The sequence below is a fragment of the Centrocercus urophasianus genome, unplaced genomic scaffold (assembly GCF_019232065.1).
Source record: "Centrocercus urophasianus isolate 14NV4802_14NV808 unplaced genomic scaffold, USGS_Curo_1.0 seq_9, whole genome shotgun sequence".
NCBI classification, from domain to species: Eukaryota; Metazoa; Chordata; class Aves; order Galliformes; family Phasianidae; genus Centrocercus; species Centrocercus urophasianus.
In genome coordinates, this window is record NW_024885532.1 from 35,365,112 (window position 1) to 35,392,498 (window position 27,387).

General features: G+C 37.5%; 1 protein-coding gene across 2 annotated transcripts in view; it reads left to right on the forward strand.

The window, feature by feature from the left end:
• GUCY1A2 (guanylate cyclase 1 soluble subunit alpha 2) overlaps positions 1-27,387 on the forward strand; it is a 126,920-nt gene that overhangs the window by 75,198 nt on the left and 24,335 nt on the right. The window contains exons 6-7 of one of the 2 annotated variants that reach the window (XM_042839019.1): positions 12,230-12,398; positions 17,933-17,950. In XM_042839019.1, the coding sequence (XP_042694953.1) occupies positions 12,230-12,398; positions 17,933-17,950 (187 nt within the window). The remainder of the gene's footprint in view (positions 1-12,229; positions 12,399-17,932; positions 17,951-27,387) is intronic. The other variant, XM_042839020.1, reaches the window with a different exon arrangement.

The following is a 27,387-nucleotide window of genomic DNA, read 5'->3' on the forward strand; positions in this document are numbered from 1 at the left end:
TATAGATGTAGTCAGTGTTTTCCCAGAGCTTAATTTTAGTTATCTGTTCTGAGGCATTCAGGACATTCTTTTGTTAAAAACTATGATTGCATAGCAATAGGAAATAAAGTATCTAATAACCACTGATCTGTATGGAGGGCCGGTTGGCAGAGTCCTCTGAAAACACTATGAAGGAATATTTTTACATTAGTTGTGAAGATTAGGCCATTTAGACCGTGCATTACTGCCTTTCACCACTTTCTGCCACTTTAGATGGAAGAAGTTACTGCATAGCAATATTGTTCTGATCAGTTATGTAAGATGATGGCTGCTGAGATGGGCAAGATGAGATTTACACATCAAGTATGTGTATGAGTACTCAAAAAAAAAAAGAAATTAAGACCTCCACGTAATGAGCAGAAGAATAAACAAAGCCTGTTTTTCTATGGAAGGTTGTCTTACACCTCAAACATTATTTATCCACCATTACTGCCTTAAGGACGAAGAACTGCTGGGTCTTCCTCAGATCCCTTCATCGCAGGTTTGCCTCCATCTCCCTACTCCCTCATACACTCTGAGCATCCCTACACTCCATCCCTGTCTTCAGGTTCTGTCCACAGTCTTGACCCCTACAAGTAAGGTAGCGTGCGCTTGTTTTGGAGCTGTGTGTGTGCTATGCTTGCTGGTTGTGGAGCTCAGAATGCCAGTGGGATCCTGTTGTTGCTGGGCTCACACGACAGCCAGTTCTGCAGCTGGGAACAATGTTCTGAATCTCCCACATTGATCCAGGCATGCATCTTCTCTCAACCTGCAGGATATGGGTCTTTGAAATCTCTTTTTTATTTTTATTTTTCCCATTTATATTTCTTTTCTTAATTAGGAGTAAAAAAAACTTACAGTGGGATTAAGTGAATGCGACTCAATTAAGCATTACAAAAGGACAGAAAACTCAGCCACTGAGCCGTCTTTCATTTCCTTAGAGAATCAGGTTTAAGACATAAACACAACTCCTTTTGAAAAAGCATTTGCATTTTAAAATAAATGTAACTTATGTGCTTGTATCTCTTCCTTTTTTTTTTTTTTTTTTTTTCCAGATGGTATTTTTGAAACTAATTTTATTAATAGGGATGATCACCACCATCACAGCTACTATTTCAGAAGTTATTCTCAGGCAGTGAGTTTTAGATATATCATCACCAGTGTTTGTACTGACAGCCTACTTTTAAGACATAGTCCTGTAACAGAAATTTATCCTGAACATCAAAACACAACTGTTTTCAAATTTGCTCATTTGCTTCAGCAATGTGGAAAAAATAATTTGCAAAAATTATTGGTACAGTACTTCTGAAGACCAAATTCATCATTCTATAAACAGAAAATTAAGCAAAATTCATTAAATAAGCTTCATGCTGTAAATTATTCACCCAGCTTTACTGCTACAGCATTACGAATTCAGAACCTCAGTGCTTCTAATTTTGGAGTCAGACAATGAATGTAATACTTTTCAGTTGTCTCGTACTATTTATTCAGGAATATTTACAGATAAATGGGGAATGCAACTGAAGAACAGAGATACTTGTATTTAACAAGTAGAACATGGAGGGCAAGCGTAATGAGCTGTTAGTACAGAAAAAGAAAGTCTTGAAGAGGGCTGAAGGAGGATGAATTAGACTTTGAAATTCCTTGGAAATGAAAGTACGTACCTGTAAGTGATGAGAAAGGGAAAGAGTATCCAGCAGGAGGATGCACAGGTACGAATGTCACAAGCGAATGATGGCTCAGAAAATAAAGTTCAAAGCAGTAGCATATGGAATAGATGCCAGAGATGGCAGGTTACATTTCTACAGGGTTAGGGAGAACAAAGCAGTAACTGAGATGCATTGTGATATCAGCATGGGTGACAGTTCTAGCAATTTATGTTTTAGACTGAAATTTAGAAAGAATTTTCTTGCATACAACTTTGATGAGAAGATGAATAGGGCACTTGTGAGGTAGTACAACCGATAGAGGATGCAAGAAAGCTGAGACCTGGCAATGCCTTTGGAAACTGGTGCTGTTCACTGTCTGAGCTAATCATATTTATCTTGATACTGATGAGTGGGAGAGAAGAATGCTGTCCAGAAGGGAGTGCAAATCATAGCGATACGGGTGCAATTCTGAAGACCAGAGCTGCTTTATAAGGTAGTGACTGTAGACATGCAGATAGAAACATGGACTCCAGGAGAAGAAGCACTGAGATGGATATTAATAAATTTTGAAAACAAATGATTAGGGTAAAACATATCCTGGTTGGCCTGACTGTGTTTTTGTTTTGACCCATTTTTATCTGTATCTGAATTCATGTTATTACGAGCCAAGAGCTGGGAAATGATGCTTCGGCTAAGCCATCTACTACTTAGATATTAGCTATTTAGATATGCTGCAGCCATAGCTAGCATTTAAAACTTAGTCTTGAAGACTGAAATCTTTCATGTTCAAGCTTCCTGCAGCCTCTGTTTCTCCCTCCGAGTAATGTCTTTGATGCAGGATTATTTAACCTATTTTTGTTGTTCAGTTTTTTTTTTTGCCTGGATGGGCCTTATCAGCTCTTTTCCCCTTGTTAGCTTTCTGAAAAGACCCCTTTTCCCTCCCTTGTCTTTTATTGCATAAGGATACAAGATGCTGTGGTAGTTTCTTTGGCCACAGATTCTTTGCTGTGACACAGAGTCTCTCACTCCCTTATGAAATCTGGGTCAAGATGGGACACCTATGTTTTGGGGGAAACTCAGAAGTGTTATAGGGTTATGTTTAAAAATGAACAAAGAAAAACCTGCAGAAGATTCCTTTTTGTCTGAAATTGTGCTACAGATCTGCTATATTCTCACCAGAGAGCTCCCAGATACTTAAAGACTTCCTATTTCTTTAAGCCTGTATCTTGCTTCAACCTTGTGGAGGACTCACATTTTTTGTGTTTAGGGAGATGTGCAAATGAAGCAAACATACATTCAGGCTCCAAAACAGTTACTCTTTATGTACATACAGACCTGTATAAAGCACTAAAATATGAGTACATGTTCTCCTGCTCTAGGCAATTAATCACCCAAGAATTCTCTAAAGAATCCAGGGCTTCTGCTTCTGTATATTTCTTCTTCATGAATACCATGCTTCTATAGGTTTACTTCTATCTTTTTTTTTTTCTACTTCCTTCTTCCATTATTGTCTTGCCTAAGAAGTGCACATTTATGTGTCTCATTCCATATCTTTCATGTTGTCTGGGAGCATTGAGCCTATGTCCAACCTGCAGGTTGTGGGAGTGCCTCCCAAGACCTCAGTTTGATTGTGAATCCTGGCTACCTTCTGACTTTTTGTTTGGGTACGACCCAGAAGTTTATTCTTCTTTAGTGCTCCCTTCTCCATACCAAAAAGAAAGTCCAGTTGTAGTGGCTGAAAAAGACTTCTGTCCAAGAGCATACCTCGTTGCAGCACGCAGGGCACCCTGATGCTAGGTTTTTTTAAAAAACATCATTCATACTTGAGCACTTTGTTTGCTTGTGTCATGTTTTTCCCTTTTAGTCTCCCTGAAAGACTGGAGAATATTGATTTCATGTTCCATCAGTCTAAGATATTTCCATTTCAAAGACCAGCATTGTCTCAGGTCTAGAGCATACTACCAGAGGTAGCTGCAATAAACTAAGACCCTGCCTGAGGACAAGGCTTGTCACATTGAACTTAAGTGTGCTTCGTCTGTGAAACTTGTTTATTTTAATATGTGCTTATTTTATTAGACAGTTCTTTACTTTGACTTTGCAAATACCACACACAAGGCAGAATGCTAACCAGGTTCTATTCATCATAAACATTCAATGAGATTTTTACTGTTTGACTCTGACCAACAAAAGAGTTAAATTGTTTATATACTACGCCTTATGTTTTCCATGACTGATGTGTGCAAACCTGATGTTGGCCTAATGTAAACTGTAAGTCTTCTAGCATGTCTCTATTATAACTAATGAGGAAAAAACAACTTTTAAAATGCTGGGTATTAGTTCTACACAGCAGGAACTGTTTGTCTGTTTTCCATTAATAAGAAAAACAGCACACTGAATAAATGTGTAGAAGAAAGAATGGATACTGAAAGATTATTTTTAAGATGCTAAGTAGATGCTGTAGAAAGAAGTTGGAATAAAACTCTTGTAAAATGCACATGAATTTGCAAGCATGTGGTGTCATTAAACTCGCTAAAAATAAAATGCCCTCAGGTCTGGTGAGAACAATTGCTTCATAATTAGGCTCTTGGGAAGGAGTGGGGATTTGTAGTAAGATACTTAGCTTTACCAGAGATTTCTGAACTTCGTTGATACTTGGAATTCACTTCTCACGTGGGAGGGGATTTTCATACACTAAACTATTTCTGAAAGCAGAATTCAGCATCATAAAAGCATTGCAGGGTTACCTTGAAGATGAAGCACAATTGTTCATTGCTTGGGAGTTAATTTTTGAAGTTCAGAGAAGAAAATAAGAGATTCAAACACTGAGATTGAAACTAAATGAGATTATTCCCAAATCCTGTTTTTAAATTGCTGAAAGCTTAAAAAAATTAAAAAATAAAAAAATTCCTTTTTAAAGTATCCCAAAGAATTGATGGATTTATAAATAATGCTGTATCCAACATGTAGAATTCATTTCTGGAAAAAAAGCCAAAAGCCAAAATGACTAACAACTAAAACCAGCCCTAAGTACTTTCAGCTAATCAACATTTTTAAACTTCACAGCATCTCATGATTCAACTGTATTTCAAAGCTTTTCTGTGCAGTGATATAGAGGATACTTGAAAATACAAATAGGACTAAACTTTAATTTCAGTTCACACAACATAAAAAAAATGAGTTTTGGATACTTGGAAAAAGATAAGTGTTCTGCCTTTAATATATAGACATAAAAAGTAGGTCTGGAAATTACCTCAGGGTCACAGAATCACATTTTCACAGAATGCTTGAGGTTTGAAGGGACCTCTGGCCCAAGCCCTGTTCAAGCAGGGACACCTGGAGCAGCATCCTCAGGACCACATCCCCAGGACCACATCCACATTGCTTCTGGGAGATTTCCAAGTATGAAACCCCACAGCCTTTGGGCAGCCTGTGCCAGCCCTCCATCACTTGCACAGCACAGAAGTGTTTTCTGGTGTTCAGAAGGAACTTGTCATGTTCCAGTTTGTGCCTATTGACTCTTGTCATGGCAGTGGTCACCACTAAGCAGAGCCTGGCTCCATCCTCTTTGCTCTCTCCCTTCAGGTGTTAATAGACACTGAAGAGATTCTACTGAGCCTCCTCTTCTCCCAGCTGAGCACTCACAGCTCCAGCCTCTTCACTCAGTAAATTAAGTGAAGATGTTGAGATATGAGTCCTCCTGTAGGGTAGAAAAATGGTGTTCCAGACTTCACGATAGAGTAAATCGTGCCCTGGACATTTTTTTTCTTTTCATTGACTATAGAAAATTTATAATTGAATAGCTTAAATTAGAGGCTTTATTCTGTGTCACTGAAGCAGGGTATTATTCTCATCCCGAATTACAATATTGTGAAGTTATTAGTGATTTGCAGAGATGTATTCAGAAGGAGATGGGTAGAAAAAATTACAGGAGACTTCAATATCGTCTTGAGGTAGAATACAGATATTAAATAAATTGCTGCCTATAGTGAGTACTGAGACTACTGACAATATAAATGGAGATATCTCCCTATTCTTCAGTCTTTGTCCTATACCAATTAAAAAGGTATTTTATTTGTGGCTGAATTAGAAGTAATGGACAGGAATAATGGTGTCCAAATGACAATTTTAGAGCACCACGTTCCTTAGCTTTTCCCTAAGTCTTCAGCTCTACAACCTAGGGCGGAAAACAGATGAAAGAAAACCCAATGGGAGGTAGTAATTACTTTGAATGTTTTTTATAGAGTCAAATGCAAGAATTTTTTCTTGAGGTTGAATTTTGCTGTATTCCTTTAGGCAAAAAATATTTTAGCTTTAATAAAATAAATACATTGTTTTGAGGTATTTTGTGCTTCAGTTTTGCAGTTGGAAAGAAATATAGCTAAAAAGGATAACACATGCAGTACCTGAGGACACTTCCCATCTTCCACTTCCAGGTGCATTCCTATCCTGAATGCTGAAAAGAGACTTAAGAAACAACCTCCTTATATATTTATGTAATCCCATGGGAATGCAGCCTAAGTGTGCAGAAAGCAAGGGTGTGCTCCAGTAAATACAGGAGCAGAAGTATGCACGGAGCTTAATCTGACTAAGAGACAGCCAGGAACATATCATGACTTTCCAAATTTCCAAAAAAATTTTTTTTTAAATGTAATCATAGGAATCAATTAAGCTTCCTATTCTCCAATAAATTCTGTTCCAAGCCTAGATTCTAGATTTATCTTTGAGTGCAAAGGAGCCTAAAGTATGGATCATATGAAGGTTTTCCAATTGTTCATCTATCTTTCTAGGGATTAGCTTTGTTACCACTTATTTATCTTTATTTCTAGGTACCAGCTTTATTGAAAGCCTGTTCAGTTTCCCAAAACTTGACCTGTTCTACTCCTAAAATTCAGCCTTCCATGGCCTTCCATGTTTCATTTTCTCTTCTTCCTCTTCCCATGGTCTTGTTAGAACCTTCTCTTACACGATTCTGTGTAGGTGTAGGATACTCTCCACCTTATATACTTGTAGCCTATGTGCTAGGTATGTTGCTTCTTTCTTTTCATATAATTTGAGGTTGTGGCTATTTAATCATGTGATATTCTTTAGTATCATGCCATATTCCTTAATGCATGGAGTGTATTTTGATTGATTAAAATGAGGTTTACTACATTTTAATTTCTGTCTGTAATCAGCATAAATCCAGAATTACTTCTTTCCCAATTTCATTGCTTTATGTCATATTGGTACTGGAGTAATTCCCATCATCACCAAGCACTGTGCTGTCCCTCAATAAGGTGCCTTAGATTACTGATTAGTTCAAGGCCTGACTTTCCATGAGTTTTGCAAATGGAAATGATGATCTCTGTTCCAAGAGCTCTGTACTGCATTAGTCCCATGGGGACAGGCAGTAATGTCTGGGATTGACTAAGAGGCAATGGAGTATTCAAGGGTATTAATTTTAGTTAAGAAGAGAAATATAAACAACATTTCATCAACCAAGGAGACTGAGGTGTCAGTTTCACTCACAGTCATTAAAGGAAGATATAGGCTGACATTCTGGCAGACACTCACCTGCTGGTCCCCTCCCCTCCTCTTTTCCTTCCCTCCACTCCCCTTCCCAGGCGGTTACAAATCAGAAAATAAAAGAAAACCCAGCAGATTTCATTATTGCCATTTTAAAAAATATTTTACCATTACTATAATGTCTCTTTGAGCAGTTTATATGTTACATCATGAAGATAACAGAAAGTGGTAATAATTTCACCTTCATTTTTTTCCACTGCAATTTGTATAGCAAATTTTTCAGTCTGAAATTAAAACATACAGTAAAAGGGGGAAAAAGCAGTGGCAACTATAACCTCAATTATCTAAATGCCAGGGTGCCACATCCAAATGTGGGAACTTGAAGAAGTACAAAAGGCCCTTAGAATAGCTACTTATGAAATGTCAGTACATTTGGCAGACTTCTTTTTAGCCTTTCATTTTGAGATTTATTGCCTGAAATTCAAGGATTATGTACTTTATGGATGCACCTTGAACAATGTGCCTTTATGTGGGGGGAGAGTGGAAATATGCCTGGAAGAGAAGTGAAATGACAAGCCAATATTTTAAGATGGAATATTATCTATCCTCTTTTATGTGGAGAGAAAAATCACACGCAAACCAGCAGAATTTTTTTGTTGTTGTTGTTGAAAAAAGTCAAAGGAGGAAGGGGAAGAGAATGAAATTACAATCATCCAGGCCATTATCTCTTTCCATGCTGCTTATTTACGTATTTTCATTCTGAAACTCCTAAAGAAGAAACTTTATCATAGCAACTGCTGTTTGTCATTATTTCACTGTTACACAGTGAGACTTTATAGAATATCTCCCAGCAGTAAGAGACTTTCCAGCCATTGGCTGACTGCTCATAAGTGATAAACAGTTTAGAAATAAGCTACCCTTCAGCCAAAGATAGTATATATGCTTTAAATGCTGTGGAGTAGAGAGAAGCTGTTCAATATTTCAAGTTTACCGCCAACTTAAGGTTACTGTGATTCTGAACACATACTTAAAAAGAAATAAATACTTCTGGTGATTAACAGAAAGAGGTGAGACAGCAGGATTTGATTTATGTAGGAACTTAACTGAATTTGAAAAAATATCTATTGTTCTATAGGTGGAGAATGAGAAATCGAGGACGGAAAGGGCTGAGGAATATCTGTGTTTATTCTGTTCAAACCTGGCATATTCTCAAATACCTTGTGGCCCTGGGTCTAAGATTAGGGAAGACCATAATGCTCCTGGACGACCTCTTACACAGGTCTTTTTTCTCATTACCAATATCAAAGTAAGAGGAAGCAAGTGGGAAAAATGAGCAAGCTCTTGCCTTGGTTGGTGTTGGTGGACATTTTCTGTGATATTTTAAGGAATACTTTGAGTTGAGTGGACTGGTTCTGCTCCAGTCAGCAAAAGTACTATCTAAAGATGAAAGCTAGATTGAGTTTTCAGACCATCTGATGAGGTATTGACTGTCATCCACTAGAAAAAAAATAGTTTGCTGTAAATATACCTCAAGTTTCAAAGTCAGTAGGTAGATAGAGATATACAGATACAGTGATAGGACAAAGAAGGAATGGTTTTAAACAAAGAGAAGGGAGATTTAGATTAGACATCAGGAAGAAATTCTTTACTCAAAGATCAGTGAGACATTGGCACAGGATGCTCATAGAGATATCCAGGTGCATCCTGTAGATTTTCATTCTTTGTTGAGCAGTAATCCTTTTTTGCCATTGTCTTGTGAGAAAAAAAAAAAAAAAGTCTTTTATTTCTGTGCATACACACACACACACACACACACACACACATATATATATATGTATATATAAAGAAGATACAGAATGTCCCTTGACTGGATTTGGCTTGAGAAGTGCTGCAATAGCAGTTAATTTTGTGTCAGTGGAACAGGCAACTTGAAATAAGATCACTAGTACAACCTGCATTTCAGGCTTTTATTTCTGGATGATACTTTGAATTAAAGACAGTACTTAACTCTGTTTACCTATAAAAGTGAAAGAAAGCCAACTTTTTATTTCCAATTTATTTACGTATTTATTTTTGCTAAAGTCAGTTTAACAGTCTGTAGAGACACCGGAACAGATTACTTTAGGGCAAAGAGGCACTAAATATCATAATCTTTGTGAGTGAGATAATAAATACCTGCACGGCCTATTGAGTGTTTAGGAGATAGGAACAATAGTACACATGTACTTTTAGGGAATATAATGGATCTACAATGGACAAACTGCAAAAGTAAACGTGCTTCATGAGGCAAAGCAGGTTATGTTTTTAATTTTAATGCCCATTCTTTTACGGAAATTTATTTTTAATCTTTTAATCTTACTCAATAAGTTTTCTTGATGCATTAGTTAACCCATAAGAAACGAACACACATGCATTGAACTTTCAGCTCTATACATAAAAAATCGACAACCACCACTCTGCTGTAACAGTTTTAACCCAAATTATCTGTTATGCTTTTACAGGAAACCTACTGAGTTATACAAGGCAACAACCACAGCCATTTCTCCTACCAGGTGCTTCTTTCAGTGGATTTAATTTTTGCTATTACTGTAGGAAGTTAAGATCATGATGGTAACAAATTCTGTTTAATGATCATTTGTACTTTTTTATGGGCATTTTCTTTCCAAATTGTGCTAGTAAGTTTCCTTAGAGTGTTAGGGTTCCTGAATATTTTAGATGAAAATCTTATACTTGCCATTACAAGTTTCACTTACAAAATGATCTTTTCCCCTCCACTGTGAACATAATATTGTGAAATGAAGTGTGACATTCCAGTTCCTTCATTACTTATAGTAGTTCGTATGAGGAATTCCTTGTGCATATTCATTTATTTATGAGGAAGAGTGCTGCACATTCTGTTCTGAACTGCCACTGAATTAGCACCCCAGTGTTATACCAGGGGGACATCATTCCAGTTTTTCAGTTAAGTAGCAGAGCAGAAACTGTAGCTCCTTGTACTTAGAAGAAACCTGCTGGTGTTGCTTCAGAGGTAGTTTATTAACCTCTGTTCTCCAGTTACCATACTTCAGACATTATATTCTGTCTTCTGGGCTTCTCTTCCGTCTGGAAATCATATTCCAACTAAAATCCATTCAAATTGTAAGTATGTAAGTGACTGCAGGACAATTACTGTAGAGCTCAACCTCTATAAAAAGTACTGTTCATGCCTGTAGTAGACATACTGTATCTGCAGGGAGTCTTACTTATTGTCACTCCACAGTGTTTAGCAGTCTGAGGATATTTATCGAGAAACAGATTCTGAATTGTAGAGTACATACAACTACATCAATTAATTATGAACATTAATCTTTGGTTTGCTGTGGGCCTGACTGAAAATCTTTTGGACGTTTTCAAAAAATTTTCAAGGAATTACAGAAAGAGTTAGAGAAGGCTTTTGTGTAGCTGTGTAAGTAGCTGTGATGATTCCTGGCTTCTTTAACTGAGCATAAAAATTATATATAATATTTTTATAAATTGAAATAATTTTGACATCTTAATTCAACCTTCTTTCTTTTCTGTTTGAGCTATATATTAGTCCCCAGCTAATGAAAAACTCAGTGAAACAGACACAAGTGAGCCTAAATCAACAATAATGGAAGAACAGATAACAGTAGGTCAGGATGTCAGTTAATGGCTAGAAATTCTTCCTTCTGTAGTTGAAAACTTTTGACCATCTGTTCATTGTCAGCTCACAAGAAACCCCAAGTCACTGCTGTGTATCCTCCTGTACAATCACCAGGAAATCCTAAAGAGTTGAGCTTGGCAATGAGCTAGTAACAGCTTCTTCATGTCTGATGGTGGGAGGCATTTGTTCATACTGCTGTTCTAGATTCCTGCTCTAGATTCCTGCTCTGGATATGTTTACATATAATGCTTACTTTTTGAGGCAATTACTATAATTCTGTTTCTCTGCACTGAAAATTAATCTAAGAAGGCCCGCTATTGGCAGAGTCCATGCAGAAAGAAGCATCATCTGTATTTATTTGTTGAATAACTCCTTGCTCAGTATCTTCTTTCTTCTCATGCCAACTTTTGATGAAGCTTTTTTCTGCCATTCCTGTAGTGTTGGGTGCAGGGTGAAAGCCAAGTTGGATTAGCAAGAAGCCTTGAGGGCTTAGTCTGCTTGGGCATGTGTTAATGGGCTTTGTGCAGAATATGATGCAGATGTGAGCGTAGGCAGACTAGAAATCACAATGCTGTCAATAAAACTGCAGAACTCAAGGGCTTCAGTGCTGCCTTCAACCAGAGCCAGAGGGCTTTCGTAATTTCTTTTGCTCCTGCTTCCTCCTGAGGGACAGCTTTCTTTAAAGAAAATAAAGGATGAGAGATAAAGAAGTCCTGTCTGAAAAGACCAGAGGGAACCGCCTGCTGCACTTGATGCCTGAAGGCAGGGAGTTCACTCTCAGCCTGTGCTGAAGAGAGAGAGGCAACGTTTCTCATTTGAAAATAACAGAGACAGATGCAGTCAAAAGTCTGTAGCAGTAACATCTATTTTTAAATTCTCAGCTATACCAGGACGAGCTGCCTCCTAATGAGCAGTCATAGACTCTTCACTGTTTTTTATGGTGACATTTTGCTTCTTCTAATTCTCTTCTTAATGTACTTTTCTAGCAGAGCAGATAATAATTATGAATTATAATCATGTAGAACTGCTCTTACCAAACAGCAAACTCAACCAAGATAGTGCCAAAGCTGCAAGCAATTTCTCATTTACGATAATAGAGTTTTCTTCATTACTGCTGTGGGAAAATGTCATATCTCAGCTGATGGCATACATTGTTTTAGATGTAGTGATCTTCTTTGGCTGTAATATTGACAAACCGCTATGCCATCACATGTCAGATTTTGACTGCACCTGTTTGCAAACTCAGATTAATTATGCTCTGCTGTCTATCTGCTTATTTTATGGATGTTTTGCTCACATGTTTTTAAGCAATGCTATTTAATTGCAGATAACTAATGGTAGTTATCTCTTCTCATTATCTTACTTTAACATTTGATTTGTCTGATTGCTGCAGGTGGAAACAATAGGTGATGCGTACTGCGTCGCAGCAGGGCTTCACAAGAAAAGCCTTAGCCACGCTAAAGCCATTGCCTTGATGGCACTTAAGATGATGGAGCTATCAGAAGAGGTTCTCACTCCAGATGGGAGCCCTATTAAGGTAAATCATTTGCTCTTTCTTCTCAGTTCATCAGTGGTACGTCGGCCTGATTAACTCCACTATATTCTGTCAGTAGAAGTCTACTGCAAGAATTAAAAATTACTGCAAGATATGACTTTATACATTTCAGTGGTCCCCATCAACATTCGTGCCTAGTTTTTTAAGCACAGCGCATAACTTAACATCCACATAATGCACATTTTGCTGTGTGTGGGGGTCTGCTTTGTGTTAGCTGTCACTTTGTTATATGCATTGAAAGTCTATTTGTGGCACTAGGTGCACTGCTAGAGTCTTCCAGTTCAGTTAGTGTGAGAAGGAGATGATTCACATGCTCCAGGACTGTGCCATGCTGCAAGCCAACACATGGAATGGCATTTAAAAAATTGATTTCAGAAGTAGGCTCCAGAACTTCAGCTCTGCTATAGATGCACTCAGATAGTTCTGCGGCTCTAAGGGGCACATCTTTTTTTCCAAAAAGTTGTTGACCTGAATACAATTGTGTGGGGACTGCTTGCTCTTGGTGACACTGTTCTTCCTTCCCACGCACCACTAGTTCTTTTTACTAGACTGGTACAAGAGGCAGCAGGAGGTGGGAAAGCGTGTCCTTTTGTACTTTTTTGAAGGTTCTCTCTGCCATTCTGCATCTTCTGATCTTACAACAACCTTGTAGCCACTGGCACGTGACATGGATAACATTTAGGTACAAAATGGAAATTCAGCAGGAAACAGAGTCTGTGGGGATAGACACATGTCTTTCCTATGCAAGGCTCAGTTTACATATTGCCTTCATTTTACTCACTCCTGGTTTTGGTTAAATTGTTCTTTTTATTTTCAAAGAAAATGGGGAGATTATTTAGAACAATTATTCAACTCTGTCTAAAGCCAATAACAAAAGTCATATGTAGCTAGATGAGAAGGCTGGACAGAGTTCCCATAGGATTTACATCTTGGTTGAATTACACTTTGTAAACTGTGATTCCTTATATGTGCTAAAAAGGGAGGCTTGAAAACATGGATAATTTTTTCTTTTTTCTCTTTTTCTGGGAGGGGATTTTGTTATGAATTTCTAAAACAACTCTGATTTTAAAACCTGTCAGAAAATACATGGTTTTGAAAAAATAATAAATCTGTGATGATCCTTGAGCAGTAAAATTATATATTCTTGAGTTCAAACTCATCTCTATTAAATGATACCTTGAATTATATTTCTTGAAGTCTTTGTATGTGGTGAATCAAGAGAGATTTAATCCAGATGTGTTGCCATGCCCAAGAAGGAGAGCATGGACAGCTAATGTAAAAACTCCAGGAAATATAGCAACACAATATTCAAATGAAAATATAAGGATGAAATGTTTGTATTTTTTGGTACTCATGCTTCTGATGAAATTTTTCTTTAAAATTGTGAAATATTTATTTATTTACCATAAAATGGCCACTTATTTAAAAGCCTAACTTTCCGTGAAAGTACTTTGGATTATGGATATTGAAGAATAATTTTATAAAAGCTTCACAAAGTCTTTTATTGAACTCAGAATTAGCATTAGAAGACAAATATTTTCTGAAGATACCAGAAGATGTTTTTGGTTTTCAGTTTTGATTCAGAACTGTTTCAGATTGGTGTTCACTTACACCGTACAAAATAGTTTTTCCAGGTTGTTTGATAAGTTCTCTATTTTTCCAGTGAATATAGATGATCAATACAGTCTAGCTTCACCGTCACATGCTGGAGATCTGCCTTCCAGATCCTTTGTATCTTTATACTCTATAAATAATTCTTGCAATCATAGGGAAATTTTAAATGTTTGTTTTACTCTTAAAGTCACAGTGAATGTTTTCATTACTACTTTTTTTTTTTTTTTTTTAAGAAAAATTCTTTATCATTTCAGTGACTTTGTAAGAAAACCTATAAAAGAATGACCATAAAGACAATGCATGAGAAAGACGCTTGTAAAGAAGAAAATGCTAGGAACAGCTGCATATATTCAAAAAGTCCTGATGAGTTTCCTTTTGAATTCAGAAGAAAAACTGTCAGTTTGTTATAACTTATATTGAAAATAGAGGTGCTGAGAAGGTCCTCAGTGGATGCTAATTATCCTGTTTTCAGTTTTAAGTGTGACTTCAAGGCAGGAGGACCAGTGATACCAACCAGAGTGACAAAAAGCCTCACACAGTTATTGTTGCCTTTGTACTGAGACTGCTAATTTGCGCTTAAGAAAGTATATAGAGGCATAGAATCATAAAATAACCTCAGGTGGAAGGAATCACAAGGAAGACTGAATCCAATTTCTGGCTCCACATAGGACCACCTGGAATTCAAATGCAACATCTGAGACATTATCCGAATGCTGTTGAATTCCAGTGTTGATTTGATTTTAAGGATTCATCTCTCCTGTGTATATTACCCTGTAAAACTATAGGAATAAGGGCTTTTATAGAACTCAGCTCTAATTTGTCCTAGTTTATGTATCTGCACACGGGTGAGGTGAATCACATCCTCAAAATGTGTTTTTTTTTTTCAGTTGTCTGTACAGGAATTTTGTAGACCTAACCTAAATTTGGGTATTTACATTGTAAGCTTCGTCACTGTCAGATGAACCCTCCTACAAATGGCAAAGAATGCGTAGTCCTCTTAGTAGTTATGTCAGTTATCATTGCAGCTAAATGTGGATGCATTACTCCTAAATCAAATTGGCATGATTAACTTCCAGCCAATGCTGCGTAGCATGGAGTGATCTCTTTTTTTTTATTAGTTTCTTATGTACAAAGCTTTGAAGGTGCTCATCGTTCCACAGGTTTTTACTAACAAATACATCACGTACATCATCCACCTGAAGTTTACAGATCCCCTAGATGTTTATAAAAATGGATTCGGCTCCATGCCATTAATAAGAGTCTAATTGTTTCATATCCTTTGCTATAAGGCATTTCCACAAAAATATTTCATATATTCATGAACATTAGTTACGAAGTACACTGTGCAAACTAGAAGATGTGAAGTGGCATGACTTCTCAATGAGGAACTGTAATGTATTGTAATGTGGTTACTTTGAACTGGTCCTGTTGGTGTGCGTGACAAAACAAGCACAGTATTTTGACCATATTTTGACTCTAATTCTTATCAGAAATTTGTATTGCAAATTTACATTCCTTGACCCATTGCCAAATGTGTTGAATACAGAATGCTAAAAGCAGCTTTTTTTTCCTCATGTTGAATATCCTATATCAGTGTTTGGATGTTGGAGAGCTTGAAATCAGAGAGCAGTTATCCTCATACCCAAACCTTTTTTTGCCAGGATCAGCTGTGGCCTTCGTTCCTCTGAAACAAGTTTTCAAAACATAATTCCTAAATATAAGAGTCCCTCTGATCTCAGGAGTAAACAACAGTGTTGTGATTCCTCCACCTAGAATCTGGCTTACAAGCACAGATTGAATAAGAGGAAATTATTCCCAGCCACTTTATACAATAAATGACACCACAGTGACTTGAACTTTGATTTCTGTTAACTGGCTGACTGTTATCACATGGTTACTCTGTTTTGAAAGCGTCTTCGAAAAAGAAGCAAACATGCTAACATCTCCTTGGTGTTTGCAGTGGATTCCTCTTCCAGAGACATAGTCTTATTGAAGCTATTGCAGATCAGCACTGGAAATAGAGTTCAGAAATTACCGCCAGCTTTGTAGGGTGCGATTGGCAGTGACACACACTGAAGATGGCTCTTTATTGCAGAAGGCAATGTCTTTTAGGCAGACGTAAGTTACACATGTTTCTGGGTTGTCTTGCTTGCAGAGATTTCAGCTCTAGGGAAGCCCAACTGCAATTATGATATGCAGTGCTTTTTATTTGATGATTACTCAATTAGACATCTCTGACTTCATGATTATAGTTTATGGAATACGTATATTTTCTAAATTACTTTGATGAATATATTTTGTTGTCATCTCAGGACTGAATTCAAATGTTTGCTTTTTGTACTGCTTGAAGTGATCATCCCTGTGATAGCAGCTTATTGACATCTTCCTGAGTGACACTGACAACCTCAGAAATAGACTCAGAAAGTCAGCGAGAAAAAGTAAATGATGGAATGAAAAAGACTTACTACACAAGTGGGAATTAAGGATAGGATTTTTAGTATTAGCAGGCAATCAAATGAAAGTTATTGTCTGGGTTTACAGTTATATGTATTCATTCTGCACGTTCTGAAGAGCCTGCTCCTTAGAGTGATACCTAGACTACCTGACTAGAAAGCAGTGATGGACCTCAGGATGGTGGCAAGGTGCATGAGGCATGTCTGTTTTATATCCCTGGTCTCACCCTGTGGATCAGAGCGCATGGCATGCTGCTGAGGGCACCGTGGCGTGCAGCTGCCAAAGGCTTCTGCTTACCAGATGGAGAAATGCTTACCAGAATGGAGACCCTGTGCCTGCACTCCTTATAGCAACTCCAATGAAATGTGGTTTGCACTGTAATGAAAAATCTTGACAGAAAGAGAGAGCGGGCTATATTATAGCAGTCTGCACAAGTCCTGTTGTCAGTGCTGTAGCAGTCTCCTCTTTCTGAAATAAATATTTGTAACAGAAAATGGACTGATTGCTCTCATGTAAGCAGTGGAAGCTCCAGGTCCCTGTACAATATTTTCTTACTTCTATTTGAGGCAAAATCCCATTAATTTAAGGGCCTTAGTAAAAGGAAGGGCTTTTGGCTCACGCACTACGTGTAGAACTGGTTATATACCCTTTCAGCAAAATGCTTTTTAGTCAGGAAGCTCTGATTTGATTTTGCTTCTGTGCCACTAATTAAACGTAGTGCCCTATGACTGTAGTTTGAAAATATTGATTTAAAATTGCCTTCTGCATTTAAGTGAGCATTACTTGAATGTTCAATATTTATCATACTCTATCTCTTTAGATAAAGTGGAAGTATATTAATTTTAATAGCTAGAGATGATGCTGTAAGAAGAATTCTCCAGAGCGTAGACCTTTAGAAATAAAGATCACAATATGTATCTCATTTAATGTGTTTAAACCCATAATATATTATCAGAGGCATCCCTTTTTAAGTCCTGCCCAATTATTCAGGCAGTGTGCATCCTGAAGGCAAGAAAGGCTTCCTTTGCAGTTTGTTGTTAAACGGTCTGGGCTGGCAGCACATACCTGGTTTTGGCTAATGATGTTTTCCTGAGGGGTTATTCTCAAAGACTGTCAGCTTCTTTTTTCAGTGCATGAAGGTGGTCATAGCGAGGTCATGAACAGATACAGAACTGGGAACACACTGAGGACAAATGAATGGTTTACATGAAGCTGCTGAAATTAACTGCAGTTATGTAGATTTGTTGTGCACAGGTATTTCTGTCTAAAACATGAAGAAGATTAGGCCTTATCATGGTAATTCATACATGTTTTGGAAGATGTTCCACTGCAGCTCAAAAATGTCATGCATCTTTCAAAGTTTTGTTTACAATACTGGGAGAACTAGGCCTGTAAACACTTCAGTCAGAAAACTCAGTTTTCTGTTTTCTTACCTGCTAGTGATGACATAATCCAAATAGAGTTGTGCAGGAGGTTTTCCAGCTGAAATTGGTTTCAACTGGATTAATTAACTTTCAGGTAAGGTAGATGAGACCCTATATTCAGTTGGGATTACAGGGCACATAGACCGGTCCTCGGCATAATGCTTTGTTATCAAGATATGGTGCTTGATGCATTTGCAGCTTGTAACTTTCAAATGTGCATTATCAAACCTGTTTTCTTATTGGATTTATGAGCTGCACTCAAACAATGCAGGCTGGTACTAATGCTCTCAACACAAAGCCTGTCTTTTATCTATCAGCCAGCGAAGGAAAGGCAGCACAGCTGAGGGAGCATTTCATATCAAGGGTGGGATTAACCTCATCTAATTTTGAATTCTGGCAGCGTAGGCAAATGCATCAAAACTTGTTACTCTTACTCTGTAAATGGAGAAAATATAGCTATTTTATTCTGTGTTCATCTGACATACTTTCAGTGGTTACTTCATAATAAAATATTTGAATGAATATTTGTCAGATAAGCGTGACAAATATCCTTACCTCTGAGAGCTAATGAGATTGCAGGAGTATGGATAATGCCAGTGAAGGGAGCTGAACTGACACATTTCAAGTCTTGTTTGGTCACGGGCTTCCCATTCACATTTTAGATGATATCAGGCCTTCTATATTTTAGCTTCCTGTATGGACAGAGTAGGTGACTGTTTTGCAAGTGAAACATTTCTGCAGCAAGCCTAAGCCATCAGACTTTACAGCCATACCACTGCATTAGTTCTGATGTGTTGTCTAATTAAATACCCGTTCATGATGACTAGAACAGTGAAAGTCTGATTCTTATCGGCCTCTAATCTTTGCATGCTAAGTGGTAAATATTAATAAGTGTGAGGTGAGTAAGCATAGTGAAGAGGAAAAAAGGCTCTGTGTGTTGTAATGGCTCATGTCCATGGTGAGACATGACACATGGTAATGGGCAATGAATCTTAGCGCCTGTGGCTTCGTCTGCCTACTCCTTAATTATCCCCTCTTGCATTATGGTAATAAGGCAGTTGGGCTTGAACACAAATCGAATGAAAATGCTGTGGTTTGCTTGAATGCATGCTTTTTATTAGTTTCTAAACAAAGCAGCCATTCCCAAACGTAATGTGAAGGAGAGTACATCAGTAAATGTATCCGTGTAGTCCTTTTCAGTGTGTCTTGCCTTGTTTTAATTTAGACTGTGGCATGTGAGCGTTATGGCAACGCAGTGGTCCTCGCCAAATGTGCATCTTTATGTAAGCAGTAACAGGCTGTCTGTTTTGTTTTAAGTTGTTGAAAGGATGACTGCTGATGCAGGCGTTCCCATCAGCAGTGTGAGAAGCTGTGCGTGCAGTGACGCTTCTAGCTCTGTCTGCTGTCTCCTAGCAACTTTGCCTTGTACCCAATGCCTGAATCAGCCCTGGGGAGGAATAGAATGCCCCACTTCAGGATGGATAACTGCAAATAAGAAATTTGATTGTGCTAAAAGAAAAAAATCCAAAACAGTTCCACAAAATAAAGACATTAATTCAGAGAGATTTTGACAAAAAATTGGTGAACAAGTCCACACAAAGGTGTTTAGTTTGACAGGCTTACCAACATCTGGGCAGTGTGACTCCTTTGGTTGTCCTTCAGAGCTGCATGTCTCAAGGAAAATCTTGGTGCTTTTTCTTGAGAGAGTGCTTGGGAGGTGGTGATCCAAAGTCAGTTCCTCGGACTTGAGGAGCGTTCCTGATGCCATACCTGCCTTTGGAAAAGCAAAGTGAGAGAAGCAGATCTGAATTACAGCACATCTCTGTAGGCTTCTGGGAAATTGTAGGTTTTGTTAGGCTGCCTTAAGGGAAAATTCAAACCTTCCTCAGCCCTCCAATCATTTTTACTCAAGTGCTTCCTTTTGTCTGATTTAATAATAATCTTTATCATTATTACTAAAGCCACACCCACTATTTTCAACTTTTATTCTTTGGAAGGGATTTTATCATGTTGGTCTGGAAATTTTGTTAGCTGTTTATTCTGGGAAAAGGCATGTTGTCCAGAGGGTTGGTTATTGTTTCAGACAGCATGCATTTCTTGTTTTCATTGGATACCAGAGTGAAATCCTGGTAGCTGGTAAAGGTAGACTTCCAAAGCTTCCAGGGTTTGATCCTGCACAACATGAGGATCTGCCTGCTATGCATAAAATTGCAGGGTACAGAAGCTTGATATTAGCATTGGCAACAAGGTGTAAGCCCAAATTTAATTAATTAGAAGGCTATGAATATGCTCTTCTTCTGACTGCTGGGAGAAAGAGACCTGAAAGATGAGTGGTGATTAGTGATGAGCTAATTAATAATGTGATGATTGCTGGAAGAAGATTTGTCTTTGGACTTGGGCATTCTTCTCATGCGATGCTTTCTCTGACAGTGCTCTCCCAGGAGAATGGAAGAGCAGAAAGCAGAAAGCCTTATTCCGTCTACTCGTCTCCATGGCAAAAAATAAATCACACTTGTAAAAGCCAGGGTATGTACCCGGGGCACTGTGTGGACTTTTCCATTGTTTATTAATTCACAGTGACTACTACATTTTCACAATTCTTTCTTATTCACAGAATTTGGGTTTAACCCATGTGTTTCTGTAATTCAGTGATATGGCCTGTTTGCTAAGGCAGACAGAACCTTGCTTTGATGGCTGTTTGTAGCTCATAATTTTGTCCCAGTGCCTCACAAGGAGCAGATAATTTCTTCACCTGCACCTCTTAATGTAAGTACGTACACATGGAATATTGGTGATGGTTTCAAGACTTAGTTCCTACATGAGATTTGTGGCCACAGGATGTGCAGCTGGACTGTGGGGTTAGGTTTAAGGTCACTGCTCTGATTCTCACGGTTTAGCACTCATTTCAGATACAAATGCCTCTAAGTAATATTCCAGATGTCTGGCTAGTGGTAGTTAAGAATTTCCCATGGAAAACACTTTTTAGATGCAAACACTGAATTACCAAAATCAAAAACTGCTGTAGAAGTGCCTGGACTGATTCTCGTAAGACAAGTTTACCACATTTCGGTGAATTTCTGATTGGAGACATTTTCTCTCAAGAAGCATTAGGAGGTCATTGGCTGTGGCAGTCACTTGGATTAAAAAAAAAAAAAGAAAAGAAAAAAAAAAAAAAAGAATTTAAACAGAGTAAAGAATTGAAATTTTGCCCTTTGGGAAAGAAAAAGAAGAAAAAGAATTAAAAGAAAAAGACAAAGAAGAAGAATCAGAAGAATCAGAAGAAAAAGGAAAGAGAAAAGGAAAAGAAAAAGGAAAAGAAGAAAAAGAAAAAGCATTCTTGGCTATTTAGGATGAAAGACATCCTATGAAAAACCATTTTGCCCCTTGGCTTGGGCTGGGAGGGCATTTTGCACATCTGCTGAAATTGCATGTTCTCATTCTGATTTGCTGCTGTGGAGAGTTTCCATGCTGAAGCATTTCTACTTTCTATTCTTATTACTGCCATTAACTCTTCAATGCTTTATTAGACAGAAGCAAACAAACAAATGATAATAGCAAAAAATAAAATTAACTATCAACACACCCACTAGGTTAATTAATAACCACCCACTAGGTTAATTAATAACCACTGTAATCCTAATTAATAATCCGGTATACACAGGAATTTTGTTACATCTTCACAGAGGTAACAGTGGATGAAAATCTTTAAAAAGTGAAAATCCACACATGCATAATGGTGTTATGCATTTGTAGAAAAAACAAAACCAAACCAAACCACAACCCCCCCCTTCTCCCCCCTCCCCCGAAAATTATAAGTAAAGTTATCCATGAAAAGGAAAAGAATTGAGCTAGGGGACCCATGGTAGCTGAGTTTTGAACTATTATTTCTCTTAAGTCAAGGGTCCATATTCCTAAATGTCTGTTCTCTTCTTCTCTCAATATGTCTTCCTGTCATTCTTATACAAGTCAGGTTTCCATTACCAACTATCAAACTATTTTTCCTCTCTTCTGAGATGTAGAAGAAATGGAAAACACTGCACAAAAAAAGCTAAATAAAGAGTGATATGAGTGATATTATCATATGCAATCCTATGAGGAGTCAGAGGAAGCAAGCAGTAATGCACTGAGAAACAAGCACTAATTTTTGCGTTAAAATAGTGTTTTATTGGATTTTTTGCAGTTCAATCACATGTGCATGAACAGAAAAATCTGCTAGGCTTGAATTACCTCCCAGCTGAGTTAATAGTCACTGACTTTCTCACGGACAGGCTGCAGGGAGGAAATGCCTGCCTTATGCTGCATTGCTGCAGCATCTCCCTCTCCTTGTACTCCAGTGTCCAAGCTGTCTGCACCTTAAAATCAAGGAAGCCTCTTCTGGGTGGTGCCAGTAATAGGAATGAGGAACCTCCATAATTGTCATTTCAGACGTGTGTTGTCTTTTCTAGGCTCTGCAGTATTTTCTTCTCAGAGTCACCAATGTCCCTTCATTTTCTTTCTTTCATTCAAGCCTCCAAAGAGTGAAGCTGCCTAATTACAGAATCACAGAATGATTGAATGGTTGAATTTGTAAGGGACCTCTGTATGTCATCTGATCTAACTTCCTTGCTCAAGGAGGGGCATCCAACTATTTCTTTCTACAGCCACAAAATTGTGGAGTTTAGTGGTGAACGAGGCAAATCTGCCTCCTTTAATCTGAGCTTTCTTTAAAAGAAAGAGATGGTATATCTCTAGAAGCTCTCCAGTCTACAGAAGTAACACATCCTCCTGGGTAACACAGCTTGGGCACAACAAATGTGCTATGTGACAGCGCTAACACAGCTCCTCTGCTTTCACCCTCAATCTGATAGGAGAAAAAGATGCAAGAAGGGATCTCTTTTCCATCTTCTTTTCTCCCCTCCTTTTTTTCCTACTGCGTGAGGTCCAGTGGAAATAAAAAGACAACAATTAAAAAATGAAGCTGAGTTGCATGTAGTTTTTTGCTGCATCCATTTCTGTAATGCATTTAAAAGACATAGCTCTATTTTCTTCCCAATGACAGGCTAGTTATTTTGTCTCTTTTGTGGGTTACTCCTTCTGCTAATCTATTTTTGCTGGGAGGATTATACTCATTGGAGAAAGAGCTCTCATATAGAAAGGTTTTCCATCTTGCAAGGAAGAGCACCTCAGTAACCCGTTATTTTTTTGGCCTGAATCGCCAGCAGAACCTTGTGCAGCATTCCACAAGAGCTACCTTTGGGTTGTCCCATGGAGAACAGTGTCTGTCTCAGTCCCACTGTGTAATTCTGTAGACGTGTAACCTTTATGCAGCTCAGGCTCCATACTCTGTTGTCCTCAGTTACGGGACTTCTAGAGACAGCTGTCAACATCTCCTTCACAAAGCCAAGAAAAAATAAATTGTATTTGTTAACGATAATTCACTGCTTTCCTTCCTCTATTCCCCACAAGACACTCAATTCTGAGAGTCAAAGTCAAAGTCTGCTGTTTTAAGCACCCTTTAAAAAGCTCTGTCACTTAACTGTTGTCATTATGTGGTGCTAAACAGTGAGTCACTGCTCTGTGCTATATTTGAGCAAACAGTTCAAATGTGGGGTGGATGCCGAAGGGTAATACTTGGCCTTCTGTTTGAAGCTGACAAGTTCAGCAGCATTGTTTAACTGTTTTAGAATAGTTTCATCCCCATGGAAGAATGCATTTCCTGTCATAAATACATCCATAAAATAAATGTTTAATGGTATTTCAGCTTCCCTTCATAGGATGCATAGAGTATTTTTGGAAAAAATGCCAGTACTTCAGAGGAACTTGCAAGAGCTTCTTCTGTTCAAACTAGGGTAGAAGTCATTCAGTGTAAATAATCACTTTCAGAGACTCTATATTGAATGATCTGAGGTATTATTTAGACAAAATAATCTCTGTATTTTAGTATATTTCATGTTTGAGTTTGAATTTTGCTTTAATATTTAAAAAAGAAGAGGAAATGGAAAGGAGAGCAGAGGAAAGGAGAGGAAGGGAGAAGGAGAGAAGAGGATGGGAGAGGGGAGAAGAGTGGAGGGGAGGTAAAAACATCAGTTACAAACAGAAAAGGAGAAGAAACAAGTCAAAATACTTTAAGGATGCTGAGTTAATAAAAGGGCTACTTGACTTCTTCCTAGAATTTGAGCTATTTGATTAGGGCAATGAAAAGAAAGAGGAAAGGGGTATAAACAAAAATGTCTTAGGATATATTGGAATTTCTTCCAGCTGTTAGAACTTTGATGGATCCAAGTGACTATTATTCAGATGGAAGACTTGATTTTTGTCTGGGCTGAAGCTTTCTTAAAGGAGGAAGAATCAGTCTGTAAGAGAGAGGTGGGAAATGGTATATTTCTGAGATCTCATTTCTCCTTCCTGGAAATGGGAAGCACTCCATCAAACACATGACCCTGGATAATTTCATTTCTCTTCTTGCTGAGATGAAGCTCTCCTGGAGTGTGCAAAATAATCTTGATTTTCAGCTAAATACCATAAGATCGCTTAAAGCTCCCACTGTTATCTTAAAATTTCAAGAGACAGAAACTGATTAAAAAATGCTTATCTGAAGTGGTGATATATTCTTGAAATTTGATGTTCATCCTGGAAGCATTACATGTTCATTATAAAAGAGTAAATATACAGTCTTCTGTGTAAGCAGAGAAAATCTTATATCATTTCAATGGAAAGTATCATTAAATCCATAATTATTAAAAACACACCTTTTCTGTCATCTCTGTAAAACGCCTGTTTTTCTCTCCATGACAGCTTACTTGGTAGAAGGCTTTCTTGTGATACTTTTAGAAAATGGATGAAAACAAGTAATAGCTACCTTAATAAGGAAAAAAAAAATATATAAAAGATTATACCCTAAATATAAAGGCTCTTTTGGTGTGAAACTAATTGCTGTTACTACTTTGCTATTGCTTTTTCTGAAGGGTGGTCATTTAGAAATTAAACTGCGGCCACAAACAGCACTGAATTACAGTTCTCATTTCTGTTGAGAGGATCAGCCTGTTTTACTTAAGCCGTTTGAGCCTTAACTTCAATAAGTGTTTTCTGTTTTTTTTTTGAGTCTATGACAGTGACAATGGCAAAGAAAGAATATTTAATGGCACAAATATTTTCTTATTATTTCAGTAACTGTTTTTTTTTGTTTTTTGTTTTTTTTTGGTTTTTTTTTGTTTTTTTTTTTCCTGAAAGAAAATCCAAAACACCAGAAACGTCGTGTTGTGGAGGTGATCTGTTTGTCAGTAAATAAATGAGCTTTTTTGTTCTGAAAATCAAACTACTGAAGGGCATATCAAGAAGGACAATGAAAATCACTCTTCAGTCTAAATCCAAAATGTCTACAGTTAATTGTAAAAGTTTTTATGCTGTCTTTTGATAGGAATTTCATCTATTCTTGTCTGTGATTTTTGACTGCATCCTGTGGTTGTCTTTGTTTGCGCAGTTTATAGAGCTTTCTGTTTTATAGACCATCTTCCGTATGTGGTTATTGTACTTTCTTTTCAATATTACTAAAAGGTTTATAATCTCAAAACACACTGCTTGCTTGAACTTAGGAAATACCATTGATAATCATTTCTGATATTGCTAACAATTCCTATCTATTTTACCAAAAATGGACCAGGAATTTTAGGTAATTGATTGATTTTAAACTTGGTTACCTAAGCACATATTTGTACATCCTAGTGATTTGAGAGCTGAGCTCATGTCCTTTGACTTGAGTAGAAAATCTTATGTATTTAGCTGTCTTTATTCAGTCTTTGAGTTCCTGTGCTGAAGCTACCATTTCTGAGTACCAGTTTGCTGAAATAGCTAGGCATGTTTAGAAAAAGTGAAACTTTTCCACTGTATAATAAGTATGTATGTCTTCAAGAATTTACTTAAATTAAAAAAAAAAAAAAAAGACAGTTGTGTCAAGTGTACCACTCAGCTTGATATTATTTCTAAGTCCAAAACAGCAGTCTCCATTTCACTTTGTAAGAACTTTCTCAAAGGTAGAAATTAAAATATGACATGGATTTTTTTTTTAATTTTATTTTTAAATTTATTTCTCTTTTCATATACCACAAAGCCTTGCATTTCTTAGGAAGGTGTTTGATATTCAGTTTTACAGTCTCCCTTTTCTTAAACTTTTGTGAAGAACAAAGCATGATTACATTCTTTTGTTCTGAAACGTTTTCTCTATCTAAAGGAAAAGATTTTTCACAGGCTTCAGTGAGTCCTTTGTTTAATTAAGTCCTTTGTCCCATTTGTCTTCAGAGTACCATCCTTTGCATACTGTCCTCTTTCTTCAAGTGTATTTTCATAGCCACATCATTGGACCAGATGGTCTTTCGGTCTGATACAACATAGTTGTTCTTATATTCTTATCTGATTTATTGCCTGTTTCTGGTTATAGACGTCTATGGCTGAAGTCAAGTTCTTTTTCTGAAGAAATGGAGCATTTTCTATCCAGGATAGCTCAGATAACAAAACAAAACAAAAAGTGCAAAAATTCTGTCTGGTATGAATGAGGTCATGGTATCTATTTCAATCTGGTCACTCTACAGCATTTCATGGTTGCATGGAGCATTTCCTCCCCAGTGGTTCAATGGAGAGCTTGTCAAATTACTAGTTATATAAACATATTGAAGAGACTATAACATCCTTCTATTCTCAAAGCTTTCATTATTTCTGAGCATTTGCCAAAGAGTTTTTAGCCTTTCTGATTTCATAACTCTTCCTTGATTTTTTTCTATTTGTTGCATTTTGTGAATGTTGTGTATATTGTTTACCTAAATTATGTGACATTCTTGTTAGCTGTACAGAGCATAACCTTATAGTGCATTTGAATGAATGATAATAACCTAAATATTAAAGACTACTCTTGTTCACACAAGAACACTACTGTTTACAGATGAGATTAATTTTGCAAATATCAGTCCTCCAGTAAAGTAAGTTTTCAGTTGTGAATGACCAGAAAGAAATGAACCATTCAAAATCAAAATGTTTGTTTGTAAACACATTTTTGCACAGTGAAGAAAGGTTTTTTTCCTAGCAGAGGACTATATCTCCAGTTATGTCTACACAAACTTACAGAGCCATGCTGTCTAATCTGCAAACTATAATATGCTCACATTTTCCAATATAGCTTCCAAGGAGGCTAACCATGGCATTCTACATAGTCATCTTATAAAGCTGGATGTAACTCACCATAGAAGTGTAAATCAGGTATATCTTCCTTTGACTTTTCCCTAAGTAGAGCCAGCTGAAGGCAAATACAGCAAATGGCCACCAAGATGATGAAAGGACTGGAGCAACTCTCCTATGGGGAGAGGCTGAGAGAGCTGGGACTGCTCATCCTGGAGAAAAGGAGGCTGAGGATATCCTGTCAATGTCCATGAACATCTGAAGGGAGAGGGCAAAGAAGACAGAGCCAGGTTCTGCTCAGTGGTGCCCAGTGCCAGGGCAGGAGGCAGTGGACACAAGCTGAAACACAGGAGATTCCCT